Raw genomic sequence first — 17519 nt, 5'->3', positions numbered from 1 at the left:
AGCACTTTTCCCAGGTGCGTATGCGTGTCTTGTTCTTTTTTTTTTTTTTTTGCTGTACGCAGGCCTCTCATTGTTGTGGCCTCTCCCGTTGCGGAGCACAGGCTCCGGACGCGCAGGCTCAGCAGCCGTGGCTCACGGGCCCAGCCGCTGCGCGGCATGTGGGATCTTCCCGGACCGGGCCACGAACCCGTGTCCCCTGCATCGGCAGGCAGACTCTCGACCACTTTGCCACCAGGGAAGCCCGCATGTCTTGTTGTTGAAGAGTGAGGCCACCAGGTCTCCTGAGGAGTCTGTCGGTGAGATCTGCTCCAGCCCAGGGGCCCAGTGGGGAAGACAAGATGCCAGGAAGGAGAAAGCACTGGGGGCAGGGTTGGGGCAACCCCAGAAGAGGCCTGTACAGAAGCAGGGAGACCACAGTATGTTCTGCCCAAACAGGAGTGTGACCTGAGCACAGGTCAGGGAGCTAGGCGAGGTTTCCAAATGAGTACTGCCTTCTGTCTTAGAGGTTAATTCTAGCAGCATTACTGGAAGAAGGCCTGATGGGGGCGAGGAGAAACAGGGAGACAGGAAGCTGCTGGAATGGTCTGGAACAGATGAGTTTCTGGGGGTTGATGTGAAAGGCATCAGGGTCGAGTGAACAGGATGGGATGACCTTCATGAGGGGTGCTGGGTGCTCTGAAAGTCCCGTGGACTTGAACTGGAAGAGGGCACTATGCCCATCTCCGAGATGAATCAGGGACAAATGTTCTCAGTCCTCGGGTGGTTTCAGTAGAGGAGAGACACCCACACACCCCCAAGCTCCCCTTTCCACGTTCATCTTCCCTTTCAGGAGACAAAAATGAAGGGATGCCCAGTTTCTCTATTAGTTTACTTCATGCCAGAAATGAAGGACAATCTCTAAAAATAAACCTACTAAAGAGGCCACCGCGCTAGAAAACCCTAGTGCATTACCTGGGACCCAGGCCCACACTTGGGGTGTGACTGGGGCTGCTCGACCCACGTGGACAGATGCTAAACCTGCCCTTCAGATGGGTCCAGTCTGGGGTTCCAGGTTGTCTGAGTCCAAGAGGTTGACCATCAGAAGAACGCTTGTGGCATTAAGAGCTTCAGCGAAAAGTCAGGCCAGGCAGCTCCTGCACATCTGTGGCTGGGGTGGCCCCGAGTGCACAGACTCATGACCTGGGAAGACACTCCAGGGGCAGCCTCAGGTCGCATGTTCTGGTTCAGCCAAAATTTGTAAGCGTGCCCGAGCTGTTCTTCAGGCAGAGGGCTCGTCAGAAGTGGGCAGTGGCTCCCGTGTAGCCCTTTCTGGTGTGAGGAGCAGCCCTCACTCTCCTAATTTGTCCCAACCATCAAGCTGGAGCACAAAGGAGAGAGGAAACTGGTTATCTGAAAACATACCTGGGCACATCTCAGGGCCTGGAATTGAATTATTTCCTAAAACGGAAGCTTTTCTGTCCGCAAATGCTGCTGTTCAACCAAGTTAAGACGATGCCAGCAGGGCTGGGCAAAACTGGGCGGCTAAATGGAGGGCTTCGCTTAAGTAACCAGTCGAGATGCACTCAAGTACGTTCACTGTTTGGAAAAGTAATCCAACTTAGACTTCAGCTCATCCCTTAGTGTTTATTCTTGGACAGCAACTCTTTTAAAATAAGTAAACCCCTAAAATCGTAACTTTACACGAATTTCTGTGGAACTAGAAAATAGCACAGGTCAAATCCTATAGGACTATAATTCTAAACGTCTATAGAGGCTACTTGACTTTGTCTTGCTGTTATATGGAAGTAGGAAGTCAGCCACCCAAGGCTCCTGTGTAAGCTGCCAGGCGGATCTGACCAAGATCTCTACTCCCCTGTGAGCAAGGCATCTGCTACGGTTCCTCTCGAGGTGTAAAGTGTGAGCATCCGTATTAGCCGGACTCTGCTTCCATTAAGCGACCCAGCAACGTGACTTTAACATTTGATGGTCTTTATTTCCTCCATATAATGAGATGAGAAATGGCACCGTCCTACATCTTATCCCTAAGAGCCAAACTCTGGATTGAAAGGCAGTGATGTCTAATATCATGAAAACAATATAACTGCAAAGTCTTATATCTTTAAAAAGCCTCATATTCTTCTTGCTTTGGTTCAAATTGGTAAGAAATCAGGCTGTAGCCAGAGGCTGGGGGCTTTTGCCAGTGGAGGTGAGAGGAAAGGGCTGACTCATGGCCCTGAGTCCTGAAGCAGCCACAGCCAGAAGGTGAGAGGTTTCCCGAGATGGCAAGAATATAACTTACAGCATTCTAGTGAAGTCCACTTCCAGCAGTGTTAAACCTGGCTGTCATCATAAATAATCCTCTTTGAGACAACTGGACTTAAAATGCTTAATGCTGCCCCCTGTAGAAAAGAACCCCTCACATCAAGGCTACACGTGCTAACTGATTCTCATGGGAAACTGCATCTTCTGTAACCTCACTTGTTCATAGGAGGTTTGACAGCTAGAGAGATCAAGGCTCTCTGACTTTCTACGCTCAGCAGATGATACGTCAACTCCTCTCACTCTGATTATCTCCTAAAAGCATCATCCCACACAGGTTCAGAGAACTTCAGAATCACATCTTATCCTGGAGTGCTCCTTCAGTTTAGGGTACAAAGACAGCTGAAGTGTGACGACTGCAGAACGACAGCCCTGTCTGCCTAGACCCTCATCTCCACTCTGCCACTCAGCAGGAACGAAGCATCAGTTTCTTCATCTCTAAACAGAGGTATTAAGAATCACAGCACCCGATTCATAAGCACATAGATGGCGCCAAACAGTGCCTGGTACAGGGTTAACAGCAATATTACCTATTACTGTTACTGTTTTAGCCAAAGAGGGCGCCACTCCAGGTTGACCAGACCCCAGAGTAGAAGAGATGGCCCCTCCCGTGACTCTCAGCAGTCCCTACCTTTCCAGTTTCCCGCCGGATGAGGTCCCGCATCTCCTCCGTCCAGCCCAGAAGCTCCACCAGCCTTTTCACACCGTGAACCACGTCCCCCAGCTGGACCACATCCCTGCCCCGAGGATGCCTAGCCAAGGACCCCACCAAGTCCCGGTTGATGAGCAGTCGGGGCACCGAGCTCCTCACGGCCTCAGACAAGCTGGCGAAAGGTTCCACCTGAAAAATTGCCCAAACGTGAGGAGCACAGTGCCCGCCCTCCCAAGCCCTCGGGACCTTTCTGCCACAGCCCCTGCAGCCTCGGAGGGACAGCACAGACTGACAGTGAGACCTTGGGTATGGAGAAAACCCAGCATCCGTTTCATTTCTTCAGTAGCACTCCCACCGCTGGGTCTCGATGCCCTTGTTCCCCCAGCCCAGCCTGCCTCTCACCCACGCCCCCTTTCTCTTCCGCCATCTCCTGGGGCCTGTGGGTCTCCCTGCTGAAGTTCATGCACACCACCTTACCTGCCCTCCTCATCCACACTCACCAGTGACATGACAGCTCGTCTGTCTGGTCTCGCTCCCTGAGAGCAAGGGCCCGGCCCCTCACAGAGGGGCCGCCACTGAGCGGGTCCTGACACACACACTGCAAGAGGGCCTGGCACACAGCAGGCAGGTTCACTGAAGAAACACACAGCTCTGGGCCTGACTGGCTGGGGCCCCAGGCACAGGTCTTTCTGGCCCCTCTGCCCCTTGGCGCCTGCGTCCAACCAGACGCAGCCCATTTCAGGGTCCCACACGCCCTTCAGAAGTCTCCTGAGCTTCAAATCCGGAGGCACCTCCCAGGCCCCTCAAACACACGTGTGCAGGACTGCACTCAGCATCCCTGATGCAGATTCCCCTCCCCAGCAAAGGCCCTGACCCCCACGAAGAGACAGACACCTCTCTCCTCGGTCCTCAAAGTGACGCCAGGCTCCGAGTCCAGCCGTTCCCTCTCTGCCGTCTCTCATAGCCCCGCAGTCTGACTGTGCTCAGCCTCCTGGACATCTGCTCACTTCAGTCCCTGTCCCCACGTCTCTCTGGTCCCGAGGATGACCAGCTACATCCCTGGTTTCACTGCCTCTACACAAGGTCGGTCTCTGTGATACGACCTGGGAGACCTGCTCCCGCCTCACGTCTCCCACACCCCTTCCCCTTGCGCACTGTGCCCACCTGCACTCTGGATACCTCCAACGCTGAGCATCCTCCCTGCTCCCCATTCTAGGCCTGGAACACCTCTGCCTCCTCGCATGTTGAATCCACTCATCTTCCAGAGGTGTGGCCCCAGAGCGTCTGTCCCACCAGCCCCACCTCCTCTGCCTCGTCCCGCCAGCCTCCTCCCCACATGTCTGTGCACCGCAAGGCCTGCTGACAAACCTCCAGAGAGGTCCCAAGGATGAGCAGCAGGTCTGCCATGGGGAAGTCAGCCAGATGCAGCAGGAACCTGTGGGGCAGCATCTCCCCAAAGAATACGATGTCGGGCTTCACAACGCCAGTGCAGACCGGGCAGCGTGGGACCGTGTCCACCATCACGTCGGCCTGGGGTGACACAGAGAGAAAGGGGGCCCAAGGAAGCTGTCACAACACACTTTAAACGGAAAAGGCAAAACCAGCTTCTTATTGAGAAACTGCCAAGCGTTCCACAGCCGGGACAGTAGCACAGTGAAGCCCTGTCTGTAATGAAGCCAGCTTCAGCAATTGCTGACACTCTGCCGGTTCATATGGCACCCCAGAGTTTGGGGAGCTTGCAGTATTTGAAAGCAGATCATGGACACCATACGGTATCCAACGCACTGAACACTACGCTCTGCACCTGGGGTGCTTATCAGAGACATGCAGGTGCTGAGGAAACACAGCTGAACTTGGAACAATACAGGGGTCAGGGGCACCAACCCTCCGCACAAATGAAAATCTATACGGAACTTAGAGTTAGTTAACCCCCTGTACAGATGGTTCCTCTGTATCTGTGGTTCAACCAACCATGGATCAAGTAGCCCTGGAGTACACATTTATTGAAAAAAATCCACATATGAGTGGACCCACACAGTTCAAACCCGTGTTCAGAGGTCAACTGTACTATTATATAGTCCTCAGAAGTACTCTGTAGGCATTTGGCCAACAACAGGCATTATTCAATCTGTCCCTGATTTTAGCTGAAGTGATCCTGACATCATCACCTTAGCCCTGAAGACATTCAGGTCGGCTTCAACTCACTGGCTGGAGTTATGAGTCACAACATTTTCCACAGACTTCCTCCTTGCAGGCCAAGGTGAAGCAGATGTAAGCTATTATTATATCCTGCTACACTTGGATTCATGCTTGGGCTAGACATTAGAGGAGGAAACTAAGGAAAAAGACACCTGGCTTCTAAGATAAACCTTTACAGCTAATGGGATTTGTTTTTGCAGGCAGAACCCAGTAAGGAGCAGCAGAAACAACAGACAAAAGAGATGGGCTGGTCAACGACTTCAGATATTCGCAGATACAGATTAGAAACTATATTATGGGTAAATTTTTAAAAAGACAGGCTTGAAATATCTATTGGAGATAGAAAGCTATACAAAATAATGTCATGGATTTGAAAAAGAACCAGATAGAACTTCCAGTAATAAAAAGTAGAGTATCGAAAATTAAAGCTCAGTGGAAGGGCTTTATCCTCTATGACAGAACAGAATATTGATAAACTGGAAAGTAGATCAGGAGAACTCAGAATGCAGCACAAAGAGGAGCAGGATGGGTGTAGAAAAGAGCCGCCAAGGGCTGCGGACAGTGTGAACCCGTCTCAGAGGTGTTTCACCCAAGGTCCACACAGAGAGGACACGACATGGTGGGGCAGTCACTGTCTGAAGGGATCATGACTGAAGATTTTTCAGCAAAAATGAAAGATATCAAACCTCAGATTCAGAAAGCTCTACAATTTTTAAGCAGAATAAACAAAAGGAAATCCATACGGAGACAAACCATAGTAAAGTGCAAAACTCCAAAGAGAAAAGTTTTTTAAAATATGCAGAGAATAGATAGCAACAGACTGATTCTAAAGTTGATATGGAAAGCAAAAGACTCAGAATAGCCAACACAATCTGGAAGATGATCGATGAAAGAAAAATATGGTAAGTCAGGCTTCATTAAAATTAAAGACTTCTCCTCTGTGAAAGACAATAAGAGGATGAGACGACAAGTCACAGACGGGGAGAAAATATGCAAAAGACACATCTGATAAAGAACAATAAGAAAATGGGCAACCCAGTTAAAAACTGAGCCCAAGACCTCACCAAAGAAGATATACAGATGGTAAATGAGCATATGAAACAAGTTCAACATCATATGCCACTAGGAAATTGCAAATTAAACAATGATATTCCACTACACACCTATTAAGAACGGCCAGAATCAGAACACTGACAACACCAAGTGCTTATGAGGATGTGGAGCAACAGGAACTCACATTCACTGCCGCTGGGAATGCAAAATGGGGCAGCCCCTTGGGAAGACACAAACTAAACACAGTCTTACCATAGCATTCAGCAATCACGCTCCTTGGTATTTACCCAGAGGAACTTATGTCCACATAAAAACCTGCACATGGATGTTTATAGCAACTTTATTCATAATTGCCAAAGCAATCAAGATGTCCTTTAGTAGGTGAATGGATAAACAAACTGTGTTACATCCAGCAAATGGAATATTAGCCTAAAAAAAAAAAGTGCTTATCAGGCCATGAAAAGACATGGAGGGACCTTAAATACATAATGCTAAGTGAAAGAAGCCAGTGAGAAAAGGCTGCATATTGTATGATTCCAACTCTATGACATTCCGGAAAGGACAAAACTATGGAGACAACACAAAGATCCGTGATTGCCAACCTAAATGTCCATCAACAGAGGAATGGATAAAGAAGATGTAGTACATATACACAATGGAATATTACTCAGCCATAAAAAATAACAAAATAATGCCATTTGCAGCAACATGGATGGACCTAGAGATGACCATACTAAGTGAAGGAAGTCAGACAGAGAAAGACATATATATGATATCACTCATATGTGGAATCTAATTTTTTTTAATGATACAAATGAACTTATTTACAAAACAGAAACAGGCTCACAGATTTCAAAAACAAACTTATGGTTACCAAAGGGGAAACGTGGTAGGGAGGGATAAATTAGGAGCCTGGGATTAACATATACACGCTACTATATACCAACAAGGACCTACTGTATAACACAGGAAACTCTACTCAATATTCTGTAATAACCTATACGGGAAAAGAATCTGAAAAAGAATGAATATATGTATATGTATAACTGAATCACTTTGCTGTACACCTGAAACTAACACAACACTGTAAATCAACTACACTCCAATAGAATTTTGTTAAAAATCAGTGGTTGCTAGGGGTTGGGGGCAGGAAGGGAATAGGGTGACTGATCAGTGGATACAGGGTTCTCCTTTGGGGCGATGAAAATATTTCGGAATTAGATAGAGGTGGCGGTTGCACGACACAGTGAATGTACTAAATGCCAACAGACGGCACACCTTCAAATGGCTAATTCTACGCGATGCGAGTTTCACCTCAATAAAAAACGAAAGACGGGGTCCTGTGCCATGTTGGTATTTCAGAATTTCATCTGTATTTAAGATTTTCCACCCTATCTTACTCTACTTTAAAAAACCCATTCTAGGGACTTCCCCAGTGGTCCAGTGGTTAAGAATCCACCTTCCGCAAGGATATACAACGGAGAAAAGACAGCCTCTTCGATAAGCGGTGCTGGGAAAACTGGACAGCTACATGTAAAAGAATGAAATTAGAACACTCCCTAACACCATACACAAAAATAAACTCATGGGGCTTCCCTGGTGGCGCAGTGGTTGAGAATCTGCCTGCCAATGCAGGGGACACGGGTTCGAGCCCTGGTCTGGGAGGATCCCACATGCCGCGGAGCAACTAGGCCCGTGAGCCACAACTACTGAGCCTGCGTGTCTGGAGCCTGTGCTCCGCAACAAGAGAGGCCGCTGTAGTGAGAGGCCCGCGCACCGCGATGAAGAGTGACCCCCACTTGCCACAACTAGAGAAAGCCTTCACACAGAAACGAAGACCCAACGCAGCAAAAATAAATAATTAATAAACTCCTACCCCAACATCTTAAAAAAAAAAAAACTATTAAAAAAACCAACTGTATATAAATAAATAAATAAACTCAAAATGGATTAAAGACCTAAATGTAAGACCGGACACTATAATACTCTTAGAGGAAAACATAGGAAGAACACTCTTTGACATAAATCACAGCAAGATCTTTTTTGACCCACCTCCTAGAGTAATGGAAACAAAAACAAAAATAAACAAATGGGACCTAATGAAACTTAAAAGCTTTTGCACAGCAAAGGAAACCATAAACAAGATGAAAAGACAACCCTCAGAACTGAAGAGAATATTTGCAAATGAATCAACGGACAAAGGATTAATCTCCAAAATATACAAAGAGCTCATGCAACTCAGTATCAAAAAAACAAACAACCCAATCCAAAAATGGGCGGAAGACCTAACCTAAATATACATTTCTCCAAAGAAGACATACAGATGGCCAAGAGGCACGTGAAAAGATGCTCAACATCACTAATTATGAGAGAAGTGCAAATCAAAACTACAAGGAGGTATCACCTCACACTAGTCAGAATGGCCATCATGAAAAAATCTACAAACAGGGCTTCCCTGGTGGCGCAGTGGTTGAGAGTCCGCCTGCCGATGCAGGGGACACGGGTTCGTGGCCCGGTCCGGGAAGATCCCACATGCCGCGGAGCGGCTGGGCCTGTAAGCCATGGCTGCTGAGCCTGCGTGTCCGGAGCCTGTGCTCCGCAACGGGAGAGGCCACAACAGTGAGAGGCCCGCGTACCGCAAAAAAAAAAAAAACCCATTCTAGGATAAAGATGTGGTGTATATAGATATATACAATGGAATATTACTCAGCCATTTAAAAGACTGAAATAATGCCATTTGCAGCCACATGGATGGACCTAGAGATTATCATACTAAGCAAAGTAAGTCAGAAAGAGAAAGACAAATATCATAGGATATCACTTATACGTGGAATCTAAAATACCACACAAATGAACATATCTACGAAACAGAAACAGACTCACAGAGAAAGAGAACAGACTTGTGGTTGCCAAGGGGTAGGGAGGTGTGGGAGGGATGGATTGGGAGTGTGGGATTAGCAAATGCAAACTATTATATATAGGATGGATAAACTACAAGGGCCTACAGTATAGCACAGGGAACTATATTCAATATCCTGTGATAAACCATAATGGAAAAGAATGTGAAAAAGAATATATATATGTATAACTGGTCACTCTGCTGTACAGCAGAAATTAAACACAACATTGTGAATCAACTATACTTCAATAAAATTAAAAAAAAAAATTCTATTCCCAAATATTCCCAGAAGTACACAGAGGTGTAAACATGGGTATCATTACTGTATTATTTTTAATAGTAAAAATCACAAACATCATAATATATCCCACAACAGGTGAATTGCTAAATGGAATGCTCTATAGTTACTAAAAACAGTAAGTAGAGCTGTAGTTATTGACACAAAATATCCATGAAATTTTGCTCAGTGACAAAGCATGTTGCACATTAACCTTAATGACCCCATTAATGAAAAAAAATTGTAACTGTGTGTGGGTGTAAGTACCCAGAAGTGTGCATGTATGTTTGTATATACGTATCTTTCTTTTTTTAAGGCCTGGAACATTATACACCAAACTGTTAAAAGTGGGCTACAGGAACTGGATGAAGGCAGATTCATTTTTCCCTATATATTTCTCTATTGCCTTATTTTTTTTTTAATCTGAAAAGATCCTATGGCCCAATAAGTTTATATTTACAGGTACTGGGAGTTAGGACTTGCACATTTTTAAAAAACTGACGTACAGCTGGTTTACGATATTGTGTTAGTTTCAGGTGTACAGCAGAGGGATTCGGTTATACATGTGTCTATATATGTATGTATACATATTCTTTTTTATTCTTTTCCCTTATAGGTTATTAAAGCTATTGAATGTATAGTTCCCTATGCTATACCGTAAATCCTTGTTGTTTGTCTTGCCTTAATTTTTTCCAAGTACATATTAAAAATACTTTCCTAGTATTACTGTTCTGTTGTCCTTCCGACATGCTGCTTATGCAACGCCGCTTCTCCAGCTTACCCCCAGTGAGAAAGGCAGAAGGGAGAGAACTGTCAGTGTGACAACTCACCCAAAAGTCCTCCCCTGGGAAGGGTCTTCGGCAGACGGTGCAGGTGGCAGAGGCAAAGGATCCATGAGCTTCAACGAGCTTTGAGGCAGGGATGCCAGACGCTGAAATTCAAACCAAAGCTAAGTGCTGCTGCCCCCAGCTTGGGCGGAAGCCCCTTAGTGTAACCTCTGGGCTGAGCAGGCCCTCCAGGAGTCACTGCCCTTGGTGGAAGCCCGACAGCCCCGCCTCTGTCACCTACAAACGACACCCACTGATCAGAATAACCTCAGGGGTGAGGCTCCAACATGGAGCCGAACCACAGTTAAAACAAAGCCTGTGAAAACACAGTAGAAAAAACATTTAAGTCCAGATAAAAGTACACCCAATACTAAGAAAAACATTTTCTATGCTACAGACACCTAGTAAAAGTGAGAAAATATTATAAATACATTTCCAAAAACCTGTAGAAAAACAGACAAAAGGTAACTTATCATGAAGTTTTTGTTATCACCGTCAGCTCTGGAAGACTGTAGGTACACAGACCTGGTCCTAGCTGCAGTGGTTTCCCACTGTCCTCACTGTACATACGCCGAAGCTCACAGCCACACACTCCCGCCTTCCCACAAGGCCTGCCCTGCTGCAACTCCAGGAGAGAGACTGTCCCCATGGGGTATTCACGGCTGCCTATGTGGTTCCAAGCTGTAGAGTCCTTCTAGCAAAGAAACATTTTCCTGGAGTCGAGATAACTCCATTTTTCGAATCACAACACACCCACAGCCTGGCTGAGCTGCCGCTGGCTTGCTGAGAGTTGCCTGTCAGCACCTGTCAGCGTCACTGCACGTAAGAAGAGGCCCCGGCAACTGCTTCTCTAGGGTGCACGGCCAGGGGTCTGTATGACAGTATGACCCATGAATCACTGGTTGTGGCCGCCACCTAGGCAGTCAAGAAATCACCACACACTGAGTTTGATGAACTTAAGGAATTATGAGTGATTTCTCTGTGTGACAATATCATGGTTGTGTTTTAAAAGTCTTTATCTTCTAAAGATATCCATTGCTAGATTTATGTATTAAATTTATGATGAGAGGGATCTGCTTCAAAATAGTTGGGGGTGAGAGAGAGGTGGGGTAGGACACAGATTAAACAGGACTAGCCATGATGAGGTGATGAGGACATGAGGATTCATTACATTCTTCTCTTCATTTTTGTGTGCTCGGAAAATCCCATAATGAAAACTTTAAAAAAGAAATCATTAGGGGACTTCGCTTGTGGTCCAGTGGTTAAGAATCCGCCTTCCAATGCAGAGGACATGGGTTTGATCCCCGGTTGGGGACCGAATATCCCACATGCCGCAGGGCAACTAAGCCCACGTGCCACGACTAGAGAGCCTGTGTACCGCAACTACTGAGGCCACGTGCTCTGGAGCCCGTGCGCCACAACTAGAGAGAAGCCCACGCACCGCAACAAAGATCCTGTGTGCCGCAACTACGACCTGATGCAGCCAAATAAATAAATAAATAAATATTTTAAAATATATACATATAAAAAGAAAAGAAATCAACGGATCAGAAGCTCCCAATGTCAACTTTAGTTCCATCCCAAACTCACAGCCCAGAAAATGGGTCCACCAATGAGGTCCCAACAGTGATACTTAAACACACAGAGGACATTTTTTGGGGGGACAAAGGCAAAACTTTTTGGCTCAAAATCAGTCACAAGGATGGGGAATAAGCACTGGGCCTCAGCCCTACCCAGAAACAGGCACCTGAGCCTTCCCTGAAGGAGTGAGAAGATGTGAGACAGGACGGAGGTCTCACCTCTCTCAAGCCCATCGATGTTCTGTGTGTAGAGCCGCAGAAGCAGCCCCTTGTCATGGAGCAGTCGCAGGAAGTAGTGAGTGGCATTAGGCCTATAGTTCCCAGGGTACAGCTCCTTGGCAAAAGTGAAAAACGGCTTGGGATCGCGAAAGAAAAATGAGAGCTCAAAAATGGCCTCGGGGTAGGGGATCTTGTACTGCTGGAGGTTGCTGTAGTATCCGGTCCCTGGAGATCTGCAGAGAGAAGCAAGAGGGTCTGAGCCCTTCAGGAGAGAGCCCCAGGCAGCCAGGGAGGTGCATGGGGACTGCACGGCACCTGAAGTCTGGGACGCCACTGGGTGTGCTGATGCCGGCCCCCACCATGACCACCACCCTCTGGCAGGCTCTGGTTTTAATCAGCTCAGCAATGTCCTGCAGGAGAAACTTCTGACTGTGGCCTCCGCTTCCAGAGACACTTGAGGCACCGGCAGAAAAAGATATGGGCCTTCCTCCACCTGCAACACTGACAGGAAAAGGAGAGCAGTCACGTAACCGATGATAATCCAGTTCATGCTAGCAAGAATGAGCCATGTCTCCCCTCCCCAACCCCACCACAGAGAATGGCCGCACACTTCCCTCCTGCCCCCCAAACGACCACCTTTCTCACCATGGATAAAATACAAACTCAGAAATCAAGACGTATTTCAGGTTAATAGCAACTGTGCAAATAAGGAAAGTATCATTTCACAATTCCTGTTATCAAAGGCTGGTGCTGAAGACTAAGCTCGAGCCAAGGGCGCCCCTTTGCGGGGTCTCCGGGGATACTCTCTGCAGAGCCACACACCTTAACATACCTGGGACGCGGCAAACACTCAGTGACATTTGAAGAAAGTTAAACATCTCAGACTTTACACCAAATATTACCAGGATGATAAGTGGGTTCGAGAGACCATTCCAAAAACAAACATTCATATCCTAACAGTGAGCGATTCAAACTGCTGCAGAAACTGCAACGTCCACAACTACTCAGGAGGCTGCTCATGTTACATGGCAGCCAAACAAGTCACAGAACCCAGGCAAGGCAGTGGGCAGACTGGACCTCGGGGTCTCCCCGCAAAACTCCAGAGACCAGGAGCTGAGACGCTCTCAACAAGTTTAACGGTCAGGGGTGAGGGGCTCTTCCACACACAAAAAGAGCAAGACACACAATAAACAAGTCACAGGCTTCGGAGAGGCATCAGGACTCAGTAAGTGACTCCAAACCCAGGAAAGCACCCGGAAGAAGACGAGGGCAACACAGACAGCACAGAGCCTGGAGCGACACCTGAAAAACGTTCCACTGAAGCAAGTCTGCAGCCACTGGGGGCGCGCAGGCTAGAGACGAGTGCGGGCCTGAAGGCCTTCTGGGTTTACTGATCTGCTCTCGGGGCCCTCATCTGGCAGCTGCCTGAGCTGCACAACTTCATCACCGCCTGGCATCACTCTGGCAGCTCACCCAGAGTTCAAGACGGCCAGCCCCACCACACAGGGCACCTTCCTCACACCCCAAGGGCTGGCAGCTACCACACCCATCCTCCAGGAGAAGGGCCTGATGACCCGCCTCCAGGACATCGCCCTCCACCCTGACAGGAAAAGAGATTAAACCAACTGAAACGACAGCCCTCCCCAAATGATTGATAAATCTAAAGTGAATACAGACATAAAAACAGGAAACAGAGTATTTATTTTACTCATTTGTGATACAAGCAAGAAATAGGCACGCTAAAAGCACATCTTTACATACAGGTCAGGACAACCCAGAGCTTATCTTCCAGGAGTGCGACCCTAACTCACTCCCTTGTTTGCTCTGTCTTTGGTTTTTCTCTTGTTCCTGAAAAATCTGCACAGACCCACCTGCTTACACACGGCTGGTGAGGTTTGCCCAGACGCCCTCTGCCAGCCAGAGCACCCTAACATCTTAGCACAACACACCCCGCCCCAGTGATGGCTTCAACCCCGCTACTCCCTCTCACAGACCCCTCCTCTCCTGGTTCTCGTATACACCCTAAACCCAGCTCCTTTGCCTGAAAAGACCTTTTTCCACCTCAGCGTGTCCAAAGTCTCCCAGAGTCAAGGCCACCTCCTTCATGAAGCCACTGATGAACCCAGTGAGAAGTCACTTCGCCCTCCTCTGAAAGGTGACAGTGCTGGCTCCCCCTCCTCCCTTTAGGGTGCCTGTCACCCCTTCCCTTCCTGCACTCTCACACTCCACTCTGGGGTAAATGACAGTGCAACTCAGGGGCTTGCTGGCCACTCAGTCCATTTGTGATGCCTCTCCTGACACACAAAGCATCATCTTGGTTTTCCAAAGAACAGACCTCAGAAAGGTGTGTGATGAGAAAGAGGAACGTGGCAAGGGAAGGCAGGGCCGAGGGCACCAAAAGGAGAGGCACAGCCCTAGCTCACTGCCTGTCTCACCAAGTCGCTCAAGCACCCTGAGCCTCAGCTGCCGAAGCTAAAAGCAAGGGAGCCAGAGACGATTCCTACAGTCTTTTGAAAAAAATCCATAGCTGTAAACCTCCCAGCAGAAAGTACAGGAAATAGATGCAGCAGGGAAAACAATGCTTCCCCACTCCTCCCCAGGCTCTTGCAGAGAGGCCCCTAGATTCTGAAGAAAGTTCTGCTGCATCAAAGACTTGCATAAAATCACCTGTGAAGGCAGCTCTTCTGAGTGCAAAAGTCAATGAAATCTCCAAAGAGGGTTTTCCGATGAAAACCAGTCAGATGGTTAGGAAGGAAAGAGAAGGTTCTGGTTCCAACCACAGCTATTAAATGCCCCCCTGCACACAGCATCAACAACATCTATTCACCTAAGGTCCTCACCCAAACATTTACTGAGCTCCTCCTAAATGCAAGTTATTATGAGAAATGCAAAAGGAATGAGAGGGAAGTTGTGATACTGTGATTTATAATAAATATATATTTTGGTCTCTGTCCCAGAACTCTCTGAATTTCCTAAGAGCAACGGGAGCATCTTTCGTTACAATATTTGGCCTTTTGGCCTCAGTTCCTAAAATCACTTCAGAGCCGTGAAGGTGAAATGGGTGTCTTGTTATTCATAACAAGCCTCTCACAACTACACTGAGTTTATGTTAATGAGGTGACCATTGGAAATCCCCTAAGGATGGGGATATAGTTGCCAGGGGGACCGACCACAATTAGAGGGTTGGAGCCTCCATGAAAACCCAAAAGGAGGGGGTTCAGAGAGCTGCCAGGTTGGTGAACCAGAAAGCTTCCACGTGCCAGGTCCTAAACTCCACAGGGACAGAAGCTCCTGTATTGAGAACCCTTCCAAACCTCGCCCTATATACATATCTCTCCATCTGGCTGTTCATTCATATCCTTTAATATCCCTTATAATAAACCCGCGATCTAGTAAGTAAACTGGTTTCCTGAATTCTGTGAGCCGCTCTAGCAAGTGAATCCAACCAGAGGAGGGGGTCGTGGGAACCTCCGATTTGCAGTCAGTTCGTCAGAAGGACAGGTGAACCTGGATTGGCGGCTGAAGTGGTGTCAGTCTTGTGGGACTGAGCCCTTAACCTATGGAAGCTGGTGCTATCTCCAGGCTGACAGAGTCAGAATTCAGTTAAATTTGACACCCCGTCGGTGTCTGTGGAAAAGCGGAGAGTTGCTTGCTGGTGTTGAAAAAATACCCATGTTGTAGAAGTCATTACCAATGTTGAGTGCCTACTTGCATGCAAGGTATTACTCAGGGTACTTGATGTGTATTTCTCATCTACATCAGTAAAACGTCTGTCGCTGAAAAACACCCGGCAGAATTTTGCCGAATGTCTAGAACATACTGAATGACTTAAAGTATATGCTACATGGAATGAGAGTTACTGGGAGTAGGGGTGCTCTGAGGGGCAAGCATGGGTGCTGCCTGGGAAACGGCAACAAAGGACAATTTCTTATAAGAGCCCTAAAAAGGCACAACTTCCAACTTGCAGACAGCCTGTGCAAACGGACTGCTCCTCGCAGGCACCCTCCAGCCTTCTGCTTGATGGTGGGAGCAGCGGGTGGGGAGAGTGGGAGCAGGGTTTACTGAATGATGGCGGTCTCCTGATCAGCACCTGGTGGCCCGGGTCACTGTTTAGCCATGCCCCACCCACACAACTGCCTGCAGATTCTGAAACTGGAATAAGCTCCATGGAGGCAACAGTTCGTCTGACCCCGGCTCCATCCTAGCATCTAGAACAGTCTGGTAGATAATGAGTCCAATTAAAAGTTTCTTGGATGAAAGAAAGACTCCTCCTTGGTATTTCTTTATGAAACTCTTCGATATTTTTGGTAGTTGTGTAAGAAGGCATTAAATGAACGTACCATTATTTACGTAAACACTTGCCCATTAGTGGGCATTTAAGTTAGTTTCCTAACTACTCTGATTAGCAACTATGGGCCTTAAGATTTTTCCACTTGTAGGTTCAGTTCCTAGACAAGAACTCAAAATGTGCAATTATTGTGTATGAACCTGTGAAGGGGTATGAACATACGCTGGTGGGAGTATTAACTGCACCACCTTTATGTGGGGCAATAAAATGTAGACGCAGGAGTTCCACTACTAGAAATTTATCCAAAAAGTGAGGTACAAACGAGGTTATTCAACACAGCATTATCTGTAATAACTAAAGATTAGAACCCATTTCAACAAGAGACTCGTTAAAGTATGAAACATCCATATAATGGAATTCTACAGATTAGTATAAAAGGCTCAGAAAACATTTGTTTAGAATGGAAGTAACTCCAAGACATGTTAAGTAAAAAAGGACAGGTACAGAATAGAATCTAACTAAAAAGGGGGCGGGATGTCAAGAATAAACAAGTAATGTTGCTTATACACGCCCAAAATACCCCGGGAAGAAACGAGAAACCAATGCCATGGGTGTCTCCGGAACACCCTTCAGGGCCGCGTGAGCAGGGACTTGCCATTTTCAGGTCCTCCAATCGTCCCGCCGACCACGCAGGGGGAAGCCTGACTCCCCCGCTCCCCTGAGCGGGTCAGTCTCCGCCCTGGGCCCCGCCCGCCACCCCCGCCGCCGCCGTCACCCGGAACAAACCAAGGCCGGCGGGTCCAGGGCCGCGCACCTCCCAGGCCCCAAAGCCTGAGGGCGGGAACAACTGAACAAGCCCACAGCGCCATGTTCCTCCAGAGCCCGCAGCGTCAGGCACCCAGGGGTCACGTGCGCGCTCCGCCCCCGAGCACGCCCCACCCCCGAAAGTCCCTCCCCTGCAAGGCCTTATCACACCCTCGCGCTCTCTTTCCCCACCTCCAGCGCGCCCCGCCCCTCTCGGTGCACCCTCGCCCCGCCCCAGCGCGTCCTTACCACACCCTCGCGCTCTCTTTCCCCGTCCCCCAGCGCCCCGCTCCCGCAAGCCCTTACCACAGCCTCGCGCTCTCTTTCCCGGCCCCGGCAGCCCAGGTGGAGGTGGACGGAAGGTGGGGCCGGTTTCCTAGTCTGATGATCTCCCTCCTCTGGTACCCGAGACCAAACCAGGAA

At 48.0% G+C, this 17519-nt stretch overlaps 1 protein-coding gene across 2 annotated transcripts; it reads right to left on the bottom strand.

Annotated features, from left to right (window-relative positions):
- Positions 1-128: 128 nt before the first annotated feature.
- SIRT3 (sirtuin 3) lies at positions 129-17173 on the bottom strand. 2 transcript variants are annotated; one of them, XM_060019637.1, is made up of 7 exons: positions 17079-17173; positions 12320-12505; positions 12005-12237; positions 10209-10309; positions 4319-4480; positions 2930-3139; positions 129-1357 (listed from the first exon to the last, which is right to left on the bottom strand). In XM_060019637.1, exons 1-7 carry the CDS (start codon positions 17159-17161, stop codon positions 1328-1330), a joined length of 1005 nt encoding a protein of 334 aa, XP_059875620.1. In that variant the 5' UTR covers positions 17162-17173; the 3' UTR covers positions 129-1327. The 2 variants fall into 2 exon arrangements, with proteins under 2 accessions (XP_059875620.1, XP_059875618.1); XM_060019635.1 differs by lacking the exon at positions 129-1357 and having other exon boundaries at positions 1369-3139.
- Positions 17174-17519: the final 346 nt, after the last annotated feature.

The sequence above is a fragment of the Delphinus delphis genome, chromosome 8, assembly GCF_949987515.2.
Source record: "Delphinus delphis chromosome 8, mDelDel1.2, whole genome shotgun sequence".
In the NCBI taxonomy this organism is placed as follows: Eukaryota; Metazoa; Chordata; class Mammalia; order Artiodactyla; family Delphinidae; genus Delphinus; species Delphinus delphis.
This window is presented reverse-complemented; position numbering and strand designations above follow the sequence as displayed.

Excerpts from the sequence above, each read along its gene's own strand:
- SIRT3 (XM_060019635.1), bottom strand. The coding sequence starts at position 17,161 with ATGGCGCTGTGGGCTTGTTCAGTTGTTCCCGCCCTCAGGCTTTGGGGC. Across the intron at positions 12,238-12,319 it reads AGTGGCGTCCCAGACTTCAG|ATCTCCAGGGACCGGATACT; the intron begins GTGCCGTGCAGT and ends TTCTCTCTGCAG. Across the intron at positions 4,481-10,208 it reads TCCCAGGGGAGGACTTTTGG|GCCGACGTGATGGTGGACAC; the intron begins GTGAGTTGTCAC and ends GTGTCACCCCAG.